The sequence below is a fragment of the Diabrotica virgifera genome, chromosome 2 (genome assembly GCF_917563875.1).
Source record: "Diabrotica virgifera virgifera chromosome 2, PGI_DIABVI_V3a".
In the NCBI taxonomy this organism is placed as follows: Eukaryota; Metazoa; Arthropoda; class Insecta; order Coleoptera; family Chrysomelidae; genus Diabrotica; species Diabrotica virgifera.
Window position 1 is genome coordinate 173,437,220 of NC_065444.1, and position 14,649 is coordinate 173,451,868.

General features: G+C 32.2%; 1 protein-coding gene across 3 annotated transcripts in view; it reads left to right on the forward strand.

Annotated features, from left to right (window-relative positions):
- LOC126879716 (5-formyltetrahydrofolate cyclo-ligase) overlaps window positions 1–5,975 on the forward strand; it is a 91,882-nt gene extending 85,907 nt beyond the window's left edge. For all 3 annotated transcript variants that reach the window (XM_050642925.1, XM_050642926.1, XM_050642924.1), the window contains exon 5: window positions 5,709–5,975. In XM_050642925.1, the coding sequence (XP_050498882.1) occupies window positions 5,709–5,926 (218 nt within the window). In that variant the 3' untranslated portion in view covers window positions 5,927–5,975. The remainder of the gene's footprint in view (window positions 1–5,708) is intronic.
- The last annotated feature ends 8,674 nt before the right edge of the window (window positions 5,976–14,649 follow it).

A 14,649-nucleotide genomic window follows, 5' to 3' on the forward strand; every position in this document is an offset into this window, starting at 1 on the left:
ACATAAACACTTTCCAGACTCTCAGTCTCAAAAAGTCATTAAATCCTTTTGATAGCTAGCCGAAAACACACACGTGCTCTTTCTCGGTATTTGAACGGCAAACGAAAAACACCATATCGTCACAGATCGTGGGATATATGAAAAAAGGTTTCGTGTTATAACACTTGCATCTAATTTATTCGTCACTACAGGACCGGACCTGATATATTTATAAGACGGTAAATTTGAGACCGTTACACAAGAACTAAATAAAGCAGACTGTATATTTATTAATTATTACAAAAATGTTTACAGGTATTACTACAAATTATGTTAACACTCTGAGAGTCTTGGCAGTTCTCTCTTCTTTTGTCTACCACGCACACTGCTGCTTCAGACGGTCGACAATTGTAAAAGTTCATTCCGCGGTGTTGTCACTTCTTACTATTTGGTTCAAGGGACTGAACAATTAACATAACAACGTAACATACAACATAACAATGTTGTACTAAGGCTCAGCCTTCTACTAACATTCAGCAGTCAGCATGCTTTGAGTCTGCCCTACGATACCGTAGTTGAATTAATAGAACATGTGTAATATTGTGTCAAGGTCAGTGCCGGTTTAACCTAACTTCAGGCCCTGGGCGCTGGAGGTTTAGGGGCCCCCTTCATTGCTATTCGTTGTCAGTTTTTTAACAAGAAAACACCTGCATTAACTATAAAGGTTTATTGTAAAATCAATAAAATATTTTTTAAACAAGCAAGAAGAATAGCAAACGTAAAAAATAATCCAAAAAATACATTTAAAAACATAAATAAAAAACAGAAAGTTCCACAAAACAACACATGACAAGCAAAAAAACATATTCTAAAAAATACATAAAGGCAAAAATTAGATCACTTTTTTTCTTGACTTGGCATGCGCAAACTGCCATATAATATTATCACAATTCAGTTTCTCTAGTTCTTCATTCTCTATAATATACAATATTGATAATGCGTCTAGGTTTTCTTGATCTAAATTTGACCTTAAATATGTTTTTATTCTTTTTAAAGCCGAAAAAGACAGCTCGCCTGAGGCATTAGAAATTGGTGTCGTCAAATAAATTTACAGTAAAGTTAAAATACTGGGAAAAGTTGCTTTTACATCCTAGAAGAATCAAATTTTTCCTAAATTGTATGATGTTTATTCAAATTTTGGCATAACGTTACAAAATGGGTAATTTCATTCTGCAAGTTCTCTTTGGTTTCATCAACATCGTTTTTATGTGTCTCGCATAAAGTATTAATTTACGTCTTGACTTCTTCTTTATCTCTAGATTAAAAAAACATCTAAAAGTTGATGTTACATTCTTGTAGCATTCAATTCGCGATTCTGAAAACAGCGACTAATTCTCTAGACTCTGGATTTTCTGCGACAGCGATTTTTTTGTCGCTGCGACGACAAATCGCAAGTGGAGTGCTAGCCTTAGAGGCCATTGTATAATGCCAAATTGCAATTTTTGTAACTTAACTTTTGAATGTTTGAAAGAGTGTATACCTATTGTTTGGGTATTGGCATTTTCAAGAATAATCTATTCTTTATCTATACATTAGATTTATGTATATCTATTTTTGTCTTTCGTTTAACTATTTTAAAAGGACTTATTTTGTTTCTATTTTAAAAGAACTTATTTTAAAGCCGAAAAGTGAGATACATTTTTATTTAAGCCCCACAATTCAAAAAGAAATTATTAGAAACTAAAAAAACTCCGTTTGTGCGATTATTTTGGATACAATTCGAGACATGGTCATTGATTAATAACCTACACAGTTTTTACCCACTACCTGGGTAGTTTTTAATCAATGACATGGCGAAATCTGACAACTTTCTGTAGTTTTTGGAAAAGGGCCCCGCCACAAACATTGACACGGGGCCCCTGTGGGGCTAGGCTACGGCACTGTGTATAGGCGTGAAGAGATGTAACAATAGAACAAAGGCGTTTGCAGTGTATTGGCGTATCTGCGTATGAGATTTTTTCGGAGAATATGTAAATTATTTAGCTACTTTATTTTTTTATAATTAAAAGAAACGGGCCCCTCCGGGGCCCGAGCCCCTGGGCGCCCGCCCCAAGCGCCCAGTGGATAAACCGGCACTGGTCAAGGTTACTTAAAAACTGCATCGGTCACTGCCAACTCGTCTCTAAGCGTAAAAGAAGACGTAATCCATTTATTGATACCTGCTAGTTTTCTTTTAGGTGGCAGTGTTGCAGAGTGTAGTAGTAATTAATTAGGAGGCAAAGACCTGATCCCCTGAAAACACCATTCGGGAAAGATCAAGAAAAGTTCTTTGATTGTAGTATCGTAGCCATCTTTGAGGAATCTATATGGGATAATATAAATGCAAAATGGGACTATTCTCTGGAGATCAGAAAAAGCAGTATCGCCATTTTCGATTACATCGAAATAATGATAAAAAAGAATGTGTGTGTATGTACTTTGTACGCACGTAAGAAGTTATATTTCTATTATATGATTTTAACGAAATTAATATATGTACTTTAAACAGTTTATTTATATTTTATTTAAATATTAAACTAATTTTAATACTTACTACTTTCCAAAAATTTTTATTAAAACAATACCAAAAAATAAAACATAAAAGAATAAAACACACACAAACACATTGAAAATGCTATAAAAAAATGATTTCTGAACAATAATTGTTGGCAACAATTTTAAATAAATATGCATTTTCTGAAAAAAAAATTATATAACAAATATACTTACAATCAAAAAATGTATAAAAAAAATAAAAAAATAAAAACTTGTATTGGGATTCGAACCCGCGTTTATTAGGGTGCTTATATTTGAAATCGAAGCACCTACTTATTTACCCACTGACACGTACCTGTCATGTGGGAAGATAGGCCAACTGACTGTTTAAAGTCTGGGTTTCCTCGAAAGCGGCACCGACAAACTGCGACCGTAACACTGCGATGAATGACTTCAGATTAAGGTGAAAAATTCAAGGTTCTTCACTGCGGCAATGAAATGTGTAAACTCAGCAAGCGGTGGCTTCCAACGCATCCTTGGAAACCACTGCTATTATTTTGCGTGGTACAGTTTTTTATGACGTCATTCATCGCAGTGTTACGGTCGCAGTTTTTCGGTGCCGCTTTCGAGGAAACCAAGGCTTTACTGTTTGACAGTTCTGAATTTAATCAAATTAATTTGATTTTTGTGGATTTAAAATATTAAAATACAACCAAACATAAAGTAAGAAAACAATATATTAGATGAAGATTGGTAGAAATTTTGTTGGTAATCAAATTATGTAAATCAAAGCATTACCTACTATAGATAGGTACATACATTTTCCAAATAGGTAAGTACCTATGTAATTTTTTATTACAATACTGAAACATTTACAATTACGTACCTGTTGCTTTTAAAGACTATCTAAAAAGTCACTACAATTATAAACTTGCTTTTGTATGTGTCCTCACAACAATAAAAACCAATATACACAACATTTGTTTACCCATAACCATTGACGTATTAATAAAATAACCGACATTGAACAATTGTTGACAGGTCATTGTAATTACCCAATCAGAGCACGTAAACCATTTCAGCTGCGCCCAGGACCAAGACTTTTGATGAATTCGCGCATATATACATTTACTCCCAACGAGGCTAAAGTATAACTTCAAAAAGTGAAACTTAGCTACTAAAGAAATGTTTTCCCCTTACTTCTGTGTAGAAACATGGACGCTTCAGTTAGATTAAATGACCTCGTTCGAGGCCCGAACATATCCAAGAAGGCTTCTGAATTACTTGCTTTCAGATTAAAAGAAAAAGAAAGATAGTATATCCACAGGCTAATAAAAGTATTTTATTTAAGTAAGATATTATATTTGCTGTTTTTCCCTCAAGAAAAGAAAACTGTCATTATAATGACATAAAAGGATTATTGAAAACAGTTTTACCGACAGTTCAAAACGTAGTTTTGAAGTGTGTCCTTTTACAAAACGGTAATAAATTTTAGTCAATAGGTAATCATGGATCATTCTACCAGCATGAAAGAGCAATATAAAAAAATATCACTAGTCCGGAAAGAAATTAAGTACGAAGAAGTCAGATGGGTAATTTCTGTCGATTTTAAAAAGGAAAACTGCTTTATTGGACCGCCAAGTGAATATATTTCTATATATTTGGGACAGCATAGCAAAAAAATCATCCATCGTTTAAAACATATATTGGCTTTTGAGAAATGTTGTGATTTAAGGGGAACAGAGCAAAATGCAAAATTTTGACGTATGTCAAAATTTTCAATGTGTTTTAACTGTATTAATTTTTTTTTCGAATCCTGAGAAAACTAATAAGTATTTTTGAAAAATTTAAACGCAGAATGAAAGACTCCTTTACTCCGTACTACCGAGGACCGAAAGTCCCTTAGAATAAATAAAAAGTTTCTTTTGAATGAAATATTTGCAACTAAAAATCACACTAAATCTCTTTAATTTTCACCCCTATAACTTTAATTTTCACCTAAAATAAACATTATAAAAGTTTTCAGGGACTTTCGGCCATCGGTAATAATGTAATCTTTCATTTTGCGTTTGTTTTTCAAAATCATGTATTAATTTTCTCAGGATTCGAAAAAAAAATAATACATTTAAAACACATTGAAAATTTTGACATGCGTCAAAATTTGGCATTTTGCTCCGTTCCCCTTAAGGAAAACACGGTATTAAACTAACCTTTCTTCCATGAAAACCGTCTATTGTAAGCTGGTCGCAATGCAGCCGTTTGGCTTATCGTACATTTTCCATTCACACATGATATCCTTTCCAGGATTCTGGAACCCTGCACCAGCGCCAGCGTCTACATATCTAAGGAATGGGTACAAAGTGTTTTTGGAATCATTCGACAGTCTCCGAAACATGTTTGCGGTCTGCAATCTAATGACTCGCAATCATGCAACATATGGTTTCAGATCGTCTGTTACAAAGTCCGTAGCTTGAGTATACATGATACTAGCGCATGTCCAGTAAGGAGGTCTGCCATAACTCTGAAGTGATTATTCTCACTACTTCAGTGACAGTAGAACCACTCTCCGAAAAATTGGAAGTAAAATCTGTAGTCGCGCATGGCGACCGCGCAATGTTCTTAGTCGCTTTTGCCCCACTCTTGCATTGCTAGTCGCATAGAAACGTACGGAATTTAACAGGGAAAACCCGCATCCACCACTGGTGAATTACCAATTGCGTACTGCCGGTATTACTTCTTGAGATCAAAGCGCCGACAGAGGAGTGGTTTTACTGTGGAACCTCTATATACTGTGCTTCAGTGATTATCATTTTTCTCAGTACTAGTAGCACATGTCTGTCCAATGTACATTTTACTTGTGTTTAACTGAGTAAGAGTTATGTTGCCTTCTCCTAGTGAAATAGAAATGTTGCAATTTCTACCCCTCATGAATATTTCTACACTCGACCTTTCTGCAGTCTGGGTTGAGTGTTTTCTCTGCCCCATGCCTCTTGTGGGCAAATTTCTACTTGAAAGGTACATTAGACTTTTATCTGGATACCATATGGTCAGACGTCATCATCCATCCGGTATCTCTAACTTAATTTATGATGTTACTATGTCCTGATCTAAGTCAATTCTTCTCCGACACCAGAATATATAGCTGTTGGGATCTGTAATATAATATATTTATATGTGGTACATTTATGTTTTAGGTCTTGATTTGATCATTCTTCCAGGCGTAGCATTTACAAAAAATGGCGACAGATTAGGACATGGTGGTGGCTACTATGATAGATTCCTACGAACAGTTTGTAAAAAACAAGCTAAGCCACCGGCGCTCATAGCTGTAGGTTTTAACGTCCAAGTTGTAGATAGTATACCAACAGAAGAAACTGATTATAAACTAGATATGGTACTTTATTCCGAGTAAAGTTCTGTAAAAAATGTGTACAGTTACTTGAATAAAGATATTAATTAAAGCTTATGTTTTTGATACAATCTAATACAAGTCAAATTGAACAAAAGTAACATATCGTATTCATTTATATTTCTAGATTTTTTTGATGGTTTGAGTTGATTAATTTTGTTTCCTTTACAATAGTATTGTTTGTTCCATTTAAAATTTGGTTATTTCATCAATTTCCTCTAGAAATTTTTATTAACAATTTCCCATTTTTATTATAGAAAAGTATTTAGGATGGAAAGAAAAAGTATTTGTTTCACGCTATTTAAAATGAAAATAAAACGCTATTTTAAAATGATAGCGATTTAGATGGGTAAACTGTTGATGCATTAGTGGAATAGATTCCTAGCTTCGCCCGATGGCATGGTTATGCCTTGGGTTCACAGTTTACTTTAATCGTTATCGACACTTATTTCATCTTTCCCCATTAGAAGTCGCTAAAGGCATGCGTTGGCATAATATTTCGATATATTTACCATATCAGCACCTAAGAGGTAAGGTGTGTTAAGTCACCAAATCTAAATTTGTCAGGAAACCAATTTGAAAGTTTATGTCGTGTTTAAACAAGTGTGAAGAAACCGCTAATGGACTTAATATGTTTGCTCTAAATTTTGACATTGATGTGACTTAACATTATTAACCCCAACTTTCCAATAGTTGAGTTGTGACTTAACATAGGACATTACTAAGATTTTTTTTACTACTAAAACATAAATTTAAGTTACAAACAACATTTTATTAATCCGAATATACCCTAATACAAAAAAATATATCAAAAGTAAAAATAAAAGAAAGTGTCATAATATGACACTCCAACATTCAGATGATTCTTTAAGAGAAGAAGATAGTAATATTATTATTAGGATATTAATAATTACGAGGCTTATAACATAAGCGTTTTAAAGAAGTTACTTTAGTCGTCAATATCCTCTTCTCTTAAAGAATCATCTGAATGTTGGAGGTTTTGGTAAAATGTATGACAAACTTGAGGTGTACATTGAAAAAAGGTTTTGTAGGTGTTTATATTTCTTTGTAGTGATAGGCTTTGCAACAATTTGAGGTAAAACTGACATATCTTTAGACCCTACAGTATTTCGGCGATTTCTGTTTAAGTCCACTGTATGAAATTCTCCATCAAAATCGGTTTTGTAATAAAGAAATCCGGGGCTGTTTGAACGAACTTGAAGGCAGACAGCATTGGATATTAGAAAAGGACTGCCATCAACGGATTTCGTTCTGTAGAAATATGGTCCGTTTACTTCATACAAGCTTTTAAAATCTCAAAAATATTCTGTTTCCATACTCAAAACTGTAAACGGATTCTTCTTATTGCACGCTCGAACTAGCTGATGCCAATCCCAAGTAATCATAATTTTAAACTGTGTCTCTTTTCTCCAGTACCTTTCTATTAGAGAATGATCCGAATCGGCCTCAAGATGTGTGTGTCCTCGTAATAAATATTTGTCTCCGATTTCCTCAAGTTGTAGAAACTTATGTAAGATATAAAAGTAGCACATTACCATCCCCATATTACGATTTTGTGATGGACAATTATCGGACCATATTATTGTGATTTTTCTCAAATCGGGTGAATACGCTATACTTACCTAAGTTACTGATATTATTTTCCTGAAAAATATCTGGGCATTGACTGGAATCTTCTGTATTATCTTGAAGGGACTGATGTACCTTTTGGATGCCAGAAACTTCATTGACATCTAAAAAATATTAAGTGAAGTCCTCGAAAAGTTCGTAGAGTAACCTGGTACACAATGTTAAGTCACAAAATGGCATTTTAAACTTTTTAAATAACTAATTTTGCACGAAAATGTGTTTACTTGTTAGTTGCTTTTAAGAATGCTACTAAAAGCCAAATTCTGACTGTTAGAATAAATAAAAATAAAAATGCTTACCGGTTTTCAAGTTTTCTGTTGAGGGTATATCATTAGTTTCATCATTTTCTGGTTGAAAATCAACAATTTCTGCCGTTTTAGTGTTTTTAAAAACAAGTTCACACATACGTCTACCACGATTCATAGCGAATAGTGTTCGATTTATCAAACAAATTATAAAAACACAGTTATAACACTATTTACCTCTGTAAAAAATGAGCACGCTATAGTTCGAAAAATTGCCACTATCTTTAACATTGTTTACCTCGATTCGCATACGGGACTTAACACTGTATATCGCCATCTTTTGGCGAAATGCCGCAAGTAGAGACTTAAATTTCTTTTCACTAGATAGAATTCGATACGGTAGATCCAAAAGTGCACGTAACTCTTTTCTCTGAAAAATGTGACTTAACACACTCTACCTCTGAGGTGCTGATATTATACAGGGTGTCCCGAAAAGATTGGTCATAAATTATACCACAGATTCTGGGGTCAAAAATAGATTGATTGAACCTCACTTACCTATATACCAGGGGAGGGCAAACTTTTTTTAGTAAGGGCCACAAAATGTTTTTGGTCTATTATCGAGGGCCACAATATTTGTTACCTTAAAATGTTCGAATTTTTTATTAATTTTGTTTGGGGTAGGGGGGGCTATGGTATGAAATCAACATTTTAAGCATAATTTTGTGAATTTTCTTCACAGAATATTATGATTGGTGTTTTTTTATGACGATTTTTGAGTTTTTGATATCACTCAGAAGCCAAAATAACAAATTTTTTTGTAAAAAAGTGTGCAAATCAACATATTTAGTATTGTTAATCAAAAAATAAGCATAAAACAAAAAATATCTCGACAGGTTTACCTCGCGAAATGTCTAAAGAAAATATATTATAAAGGACATCGCACACATTTATGGAAAATATAATGTCATCCAAATTCAATAAAATTTATACGAATAGATTCGTTTTAAATTAACGGTCAAATCTTATCATTGCGCCAACTCCATATTTTCAATAATAAGAGCAGAAATTGATATAAATAAATCTGAAATCAAATGGATACGTACATAAGTTAGAGAGAGAAAAAATATTTTATAATACCCAAATTGTCGGTACTCCATAAATCAGCGGATTAGTTTCACTAATCTGCTTAGGCCCAGCGGGGTTTAAGCTCTTTTGAATAGCACCCAGAGCAATAGTGATTGTAACTGACAGTTTTACTGACTCCAAAAATGTGATTTCGATAAACTTTAATTGCAATTTGCGCCGTAATTAATCATAATTAAGAGTTGGCGCAATGATAAGATTTGACCGTTAATTTAAAACGAATCTATTCGTATAAATTTTATTTAATTTGAGTGACATTATATTTTCCATAAGATGTGTGCGATGTCCTTTCAGGTGGATCTGTCAAGTAGCTTTTCAGTTAGATTTTTAGTTGAATTGGTTTTAGTGCGGAAAGCAGTTTTGAGAAAAACTGGAATTTTTTTGTCTGTCAAATCGTAAAGTGATGCACACCGGAAAATGTTTTTGAATCGCGGAATAATTTACAAATGAGAAGGGAACAACTGTTGAATGTTTCTCACTACGCTCAAGCTGCTGTAAAGCGAGTCGAAGGTGGGGATATTAAGAATGCAGTACTTCCGGTAATTTCACTCCGGCAAAACTGAAATTTTTAGACAGTAGTCTTGGAGTTATGTACTTTCAAAATTAATAGTTTTGTTGTAAAACGAAAACTAGAAACGTCTTATATTTAAATTTAATCAGAGAGTGTCATAAACACCCTATCCGGTTTCGGGCTCCTAAGCTATCATCAGAGAGCGTATAAATGACTTTATCTGAATGAACTAAAACAAATACGACTGCTAGTACCGATTCACAACAAAATAACACGAAACGGGTGCCGTGGCGGTACCCGTATCGTGCAGCATTGGTCCGAAATTTGGCTTAATGGCTTGCATTGCAAAAATATACAAACTAATCTATAATTTCTAGTTCAATGTAGACTGGTACGGAATCAATTTGAACTAAAAATGATTTCTTAGAAGTGATAAGGAAAATTATATATATGTATCTTCAAAATCTTTGAAACGATTTTCAAATTCTGTCAGCAAATTACAAAGCTTTTCTTTATAAATTTTAAACTTATTTTCTGGTACATTATTTAATGATTTTAATGAGGGAAATTATTGAACTAATTTTTTCTTTTTTATATGATCAATGAATAGTTTTGAATAGTTTGTGTTTCATTTTAAAAGTTTCATTTTGCTTCAAAACTTATAAATTTAGAAATTTTGTCGCATTTTTTTATATCTAAAAATATAGTAATTTCCTCCCCTAACTCACAGCACCTTTTAAGAACCTTTTTGTACTTACTGTAAGGTCTATAAGTCATCAGTATGTTTTGTCTAACTCTTCCAAATAGGCTATGAATGCACGATGATTTAATCCTCTTGAACGAATAAAATTAACAATATTAGTTGTAATTGAAATGACGTTGTCTACTTGCAAAACATTTTTGAACACAGAACAATACCTGCAGGTGGATTATGCAATGAAAAAGTAATAAATAATGTTCAGGAAGTTGTTCATGGACGTAATCTTTAAGTTTTCTCAACATTACAATATTTGCTCCTCTTAAATTTGGCGCTTCGTCAATTGTTACACTTACTAGGTAGTTACGGGTTAATTACGGGAAAATTTGCGGAAAAATCACCCGCTGCGAAATGGTTAATAGCTGCATTATCTATATGATTATTAATATTAGCAATAATTATAAAAAAATCTTTAAATGAAAATAATACACTTTTTTCCGAGGGTCGCAAAAAATGTCTAAAGGGCCACATGCGGCCCGCGGGCCGCACTTTGCCCACCCCTGCTATATACAATAGTGCACACAAAAATAGTTAAAGCCCTTTGAAGTTACAAAATGAAAATCGTTTTATTTTCATATATCAAAAAGTCTTAGAGATTTTTTATTGAAAATAGATATGTTAGTCCTGTCGCCAGTGGGGGTACAACGGCCCACTTAATTCAGATGGACTTACCCAAGTTTTTTTTATGTATTTTTACCCGTAGAACACGAATTTTTTGGGTAACAGTCGATCCGGATGTCGATAAGATTGTTATAAACAAAGAACTTGAGGAATCACATAACAGCGATTTTTCGCAAAACAAAACGTTGTTTTGTATTTTTTGGGTCATTCTAAGCAAAAAATGTTTTTACAAGTTTTTTCGTAGGATGCATAGTTTTCGACATAAACGCGGTTGAACTTTCAAAAAAATCGAAAAATTGCAATTTTTGAACCCGAATAACTTTTGATTGAAAAATAAAATAGCAATTATGCTTACAGCATTTGAAAGTTTAAGTCAAATTCTATCGGTTTTGATTACTTTCATTGCTAAAAATTAATTTTTTTATTGTTAAACAAAGCTATAAACACATAGTGATTGAATGATGTTTTCAATGCATTTCCCATTTGAAATCGAACGAGTAGGAGCGCATACTACAATTTCTACGTAGATTACGTACATTAAAACGCATGCATTGGGCACGGGAAACACTATGTGTTTATGGCTTTGTTTAATAAATAAAAACTTAAATTTTAGCAATGCAAATAATCAAAACCGATAGAATTTGACTTGAACTTTCAAATGCAGTAAGCAGAATTGCTATTTTATTTTTTAATCTAAAATTATTCGGGTTCAAAAATTGCACTTTTTCGACTTTTTGAAAGTTTAACTGCGTTTATCTCTAAAACTATGCATCCTACGAAAAAACTTGTAAGACCATTTTTTGCTGAGAATCACCCAAAAAATTTAAAAAAATGTTTTGTTTTGCGAAAAATTGCTGTTATGTAATTCCTCAAGTTCTTTGTTTATAACAAACTTATCGACATCCGGATCAACTGTTACCCAAAAAATTCGTGTTCTACGGGTCAAAATGCATAAAAAAAACTTGGGTAAGTCCATCTGAATTAAGGAGGCCGTTGTACCCCCCTGGCGACAGAACTATGTGGAATTTTTATGGAAGCAACATCTTAAAAAAAAATTAAAGTGAAATTTGTGCACCCCATAAAAATTGTATGAGGCTTTGTTCCTTTAAACCCCCCAAACTTTTTTGTACGTTCCAATTAAATTATTGTTGTGGCACCATTAGTTAAACGGTAAGACCCCATTTTAACAGTCCCCGTTTCAGCGGTTCTCGATTCCACCGACCCTTTTCAGCAGTCCCCGGTTCAGCGGTACCCATTTCAGTAGTCCCCGTTTCGGCGGTTCTCGATTCCACCGACCCGTTTCAGCGGCGTTTGGTTCTGCAGCATGCCGTTTGAGAGGCATCGTTCAGGAAAATGAGTAAAAACAGGACCCTCTTGGGGACAGTAGTTTTAACAATAAAAAATGAATTTTATAAAATAAACAATAAATTGTCCCAAAATCACCCTATATATAGCTTTGCAATTGCATAAAAAGTAGGGTAATATGGTAAATAATTTGCAAAAAATTTGATGTTTTATTTACGTATTTTCAAAATAATACTACATTACGCAACGAGCATTTTTAATGATGGTCATTTATGATGCCAGTACGACAAATCCGACAAGCCTGGAAGAAGAAGAGAAAAAAATGTTTCAATCGCGCTGCAGTCATTCTTGACGAAGTTGAGTTAGATGATTTATTTAAAGAAATAAATACACTTTGTAGAAGATGAACTATAACTTGCAAAGAAGCAATTTGTAAGTTGTAGACGTTGACTAGAATAATCAAATTAAAATTCATGAACATTCTTTTATTTTTAATTTTTGTACTTAATTATATAAATTTATTCAAATAAATTACTATTAAAACGAATACAGAAATTTAATTCTAATTATTGAATTTACACATACATCATTAAATAATGCAAAAATATAATTTATACTTATTAGATGCTTACCTAGACAAATATTAATAGATTCATCGAATAAAATTAGAATAAAACAAAAATTACTTTATTAAGGCAGTATCAAATTAAAAAAAAATTTATGTATTGCATTAATTTATAATTATTATAGAATTTATCTAACTAATATACTTTATTTAATAAAATTTACAGAATCCTTACAAAATAATAATAATTGTAAAATTCAATAACTTTTATAATAAAGGTAATCAATTTACTTTTCAGGGATTTTCCATTATTTTAAAGGGTCCTTACTTTTTATTATTTCACTGCATATACAATCCATAAATTGGATTATAAAATGTAGATTCTTATATAAAATCTGTTCAATTTTCACCTATTACTATTTGTAAACAATTGAAATATGATTTATTAAAAAACAAATGTTAACTTGATTTCTACTGGTCATATAAAACTATTTTTTCTTTTTTAATGTATATTTCTTATTATATATTTATCTTAATAATATACTTTATTTAATACAATTTACAGAATTCTTACGAAATAATTGTAAAATTCAATAATTAAAGAAAAATGTAATCAATTGATTTTTCCATGATTTTCCATCATTTTAAAGGGTCACAACTTTTAATTATTTCACTGCATAGGCAGTTCATAAACTGGATCATAAAATGTAGATTCTCATATACAATCTGTTCAATTTTCAGCTCTTAGTTTGTATGAACAACGGAAATATGATTTATTAAAAAATAAATGCTAACTTGATTTCTGTTTGTCATATAAAATTATTTTTTCTTTTTTTATATGAATTTTTTCATCAGATTTTCATTGAGCCTACATGCAAGCACAGAACATAAAAAATATCTAAGTTTTTCTAATTGTTTATAAGCTAAAAAGTCAGGTCTTTTTCAAACAGTTTTTTTAATAACAATTTCAATAAAATGTTAAAATTTTTTTAATACGTCTTAAAATTAAAGTCTCAAATAATCGACTGCGATCTGCTAAATATCTCACAGAGTCACTGTAGGGCAAGAACAGTTGTATAAACAATTGCTCTCTGGGATAAACAAATTGAATAACTTATAAACTATTTGGTCGATCTGGTTGAAATTTAGCACACTTAAATAACTCATTAATTGACATAATTTAAAGTCATTAAATTTTACGTAATTGTGCAAAAAATAAAGTTATTAATATTTATAATTTACTGCAAAAATGAGGGTTTTTTGCAATTATCTCGGTCAATTGTTTATATATTACAATATGCTTACCACCAAATTAAAGAACTTTTTAAGATCTACATTTATTTGAAACATTTTTCTCTACAATATACAAGAAACGTTTTATAGCCAAAAAACTGCTTTTTTCATTCTTTACAATTGTTAAAAAAAAGCAAAATCAGCTGTAGGTCTTCACGGAATTATCATCCGTTATCCCTTATCTACCGTTTAAAACTTTGAAAACCCTGTAGAACATCTTTACGTGAAATCGATGATTTTTTTCCCTAGTAACTGGGGTATATACCAGATACTTAGATATTACCTGTATATTTTCAAACAAGAATTAGTTAAAATAATATCCTACAATAAAACTAATTACTTATCATTGTCATATTATTATTTTCTTATTGAGACCGCTCTATTGGGGACCGCGTTTATGGGGACCGCTGAATTGGGCACCGCTGAATCGGGGTACCGCTGAAACGGGGACCGCTGTATTGAGACCGCTCAATCGGGGACCGCGCTTATGGAGACCGCTGAATAGGGGTGAAACCAGTTAAACACAATGTTTTTAAAACTTTTTTGCCTCTTAGTACTTTTTTGATAAGCCAGTATTTATGGAGATATTTTGAATATTTGTCGAATCCCCACATATTTGTATATGGTTAAGTA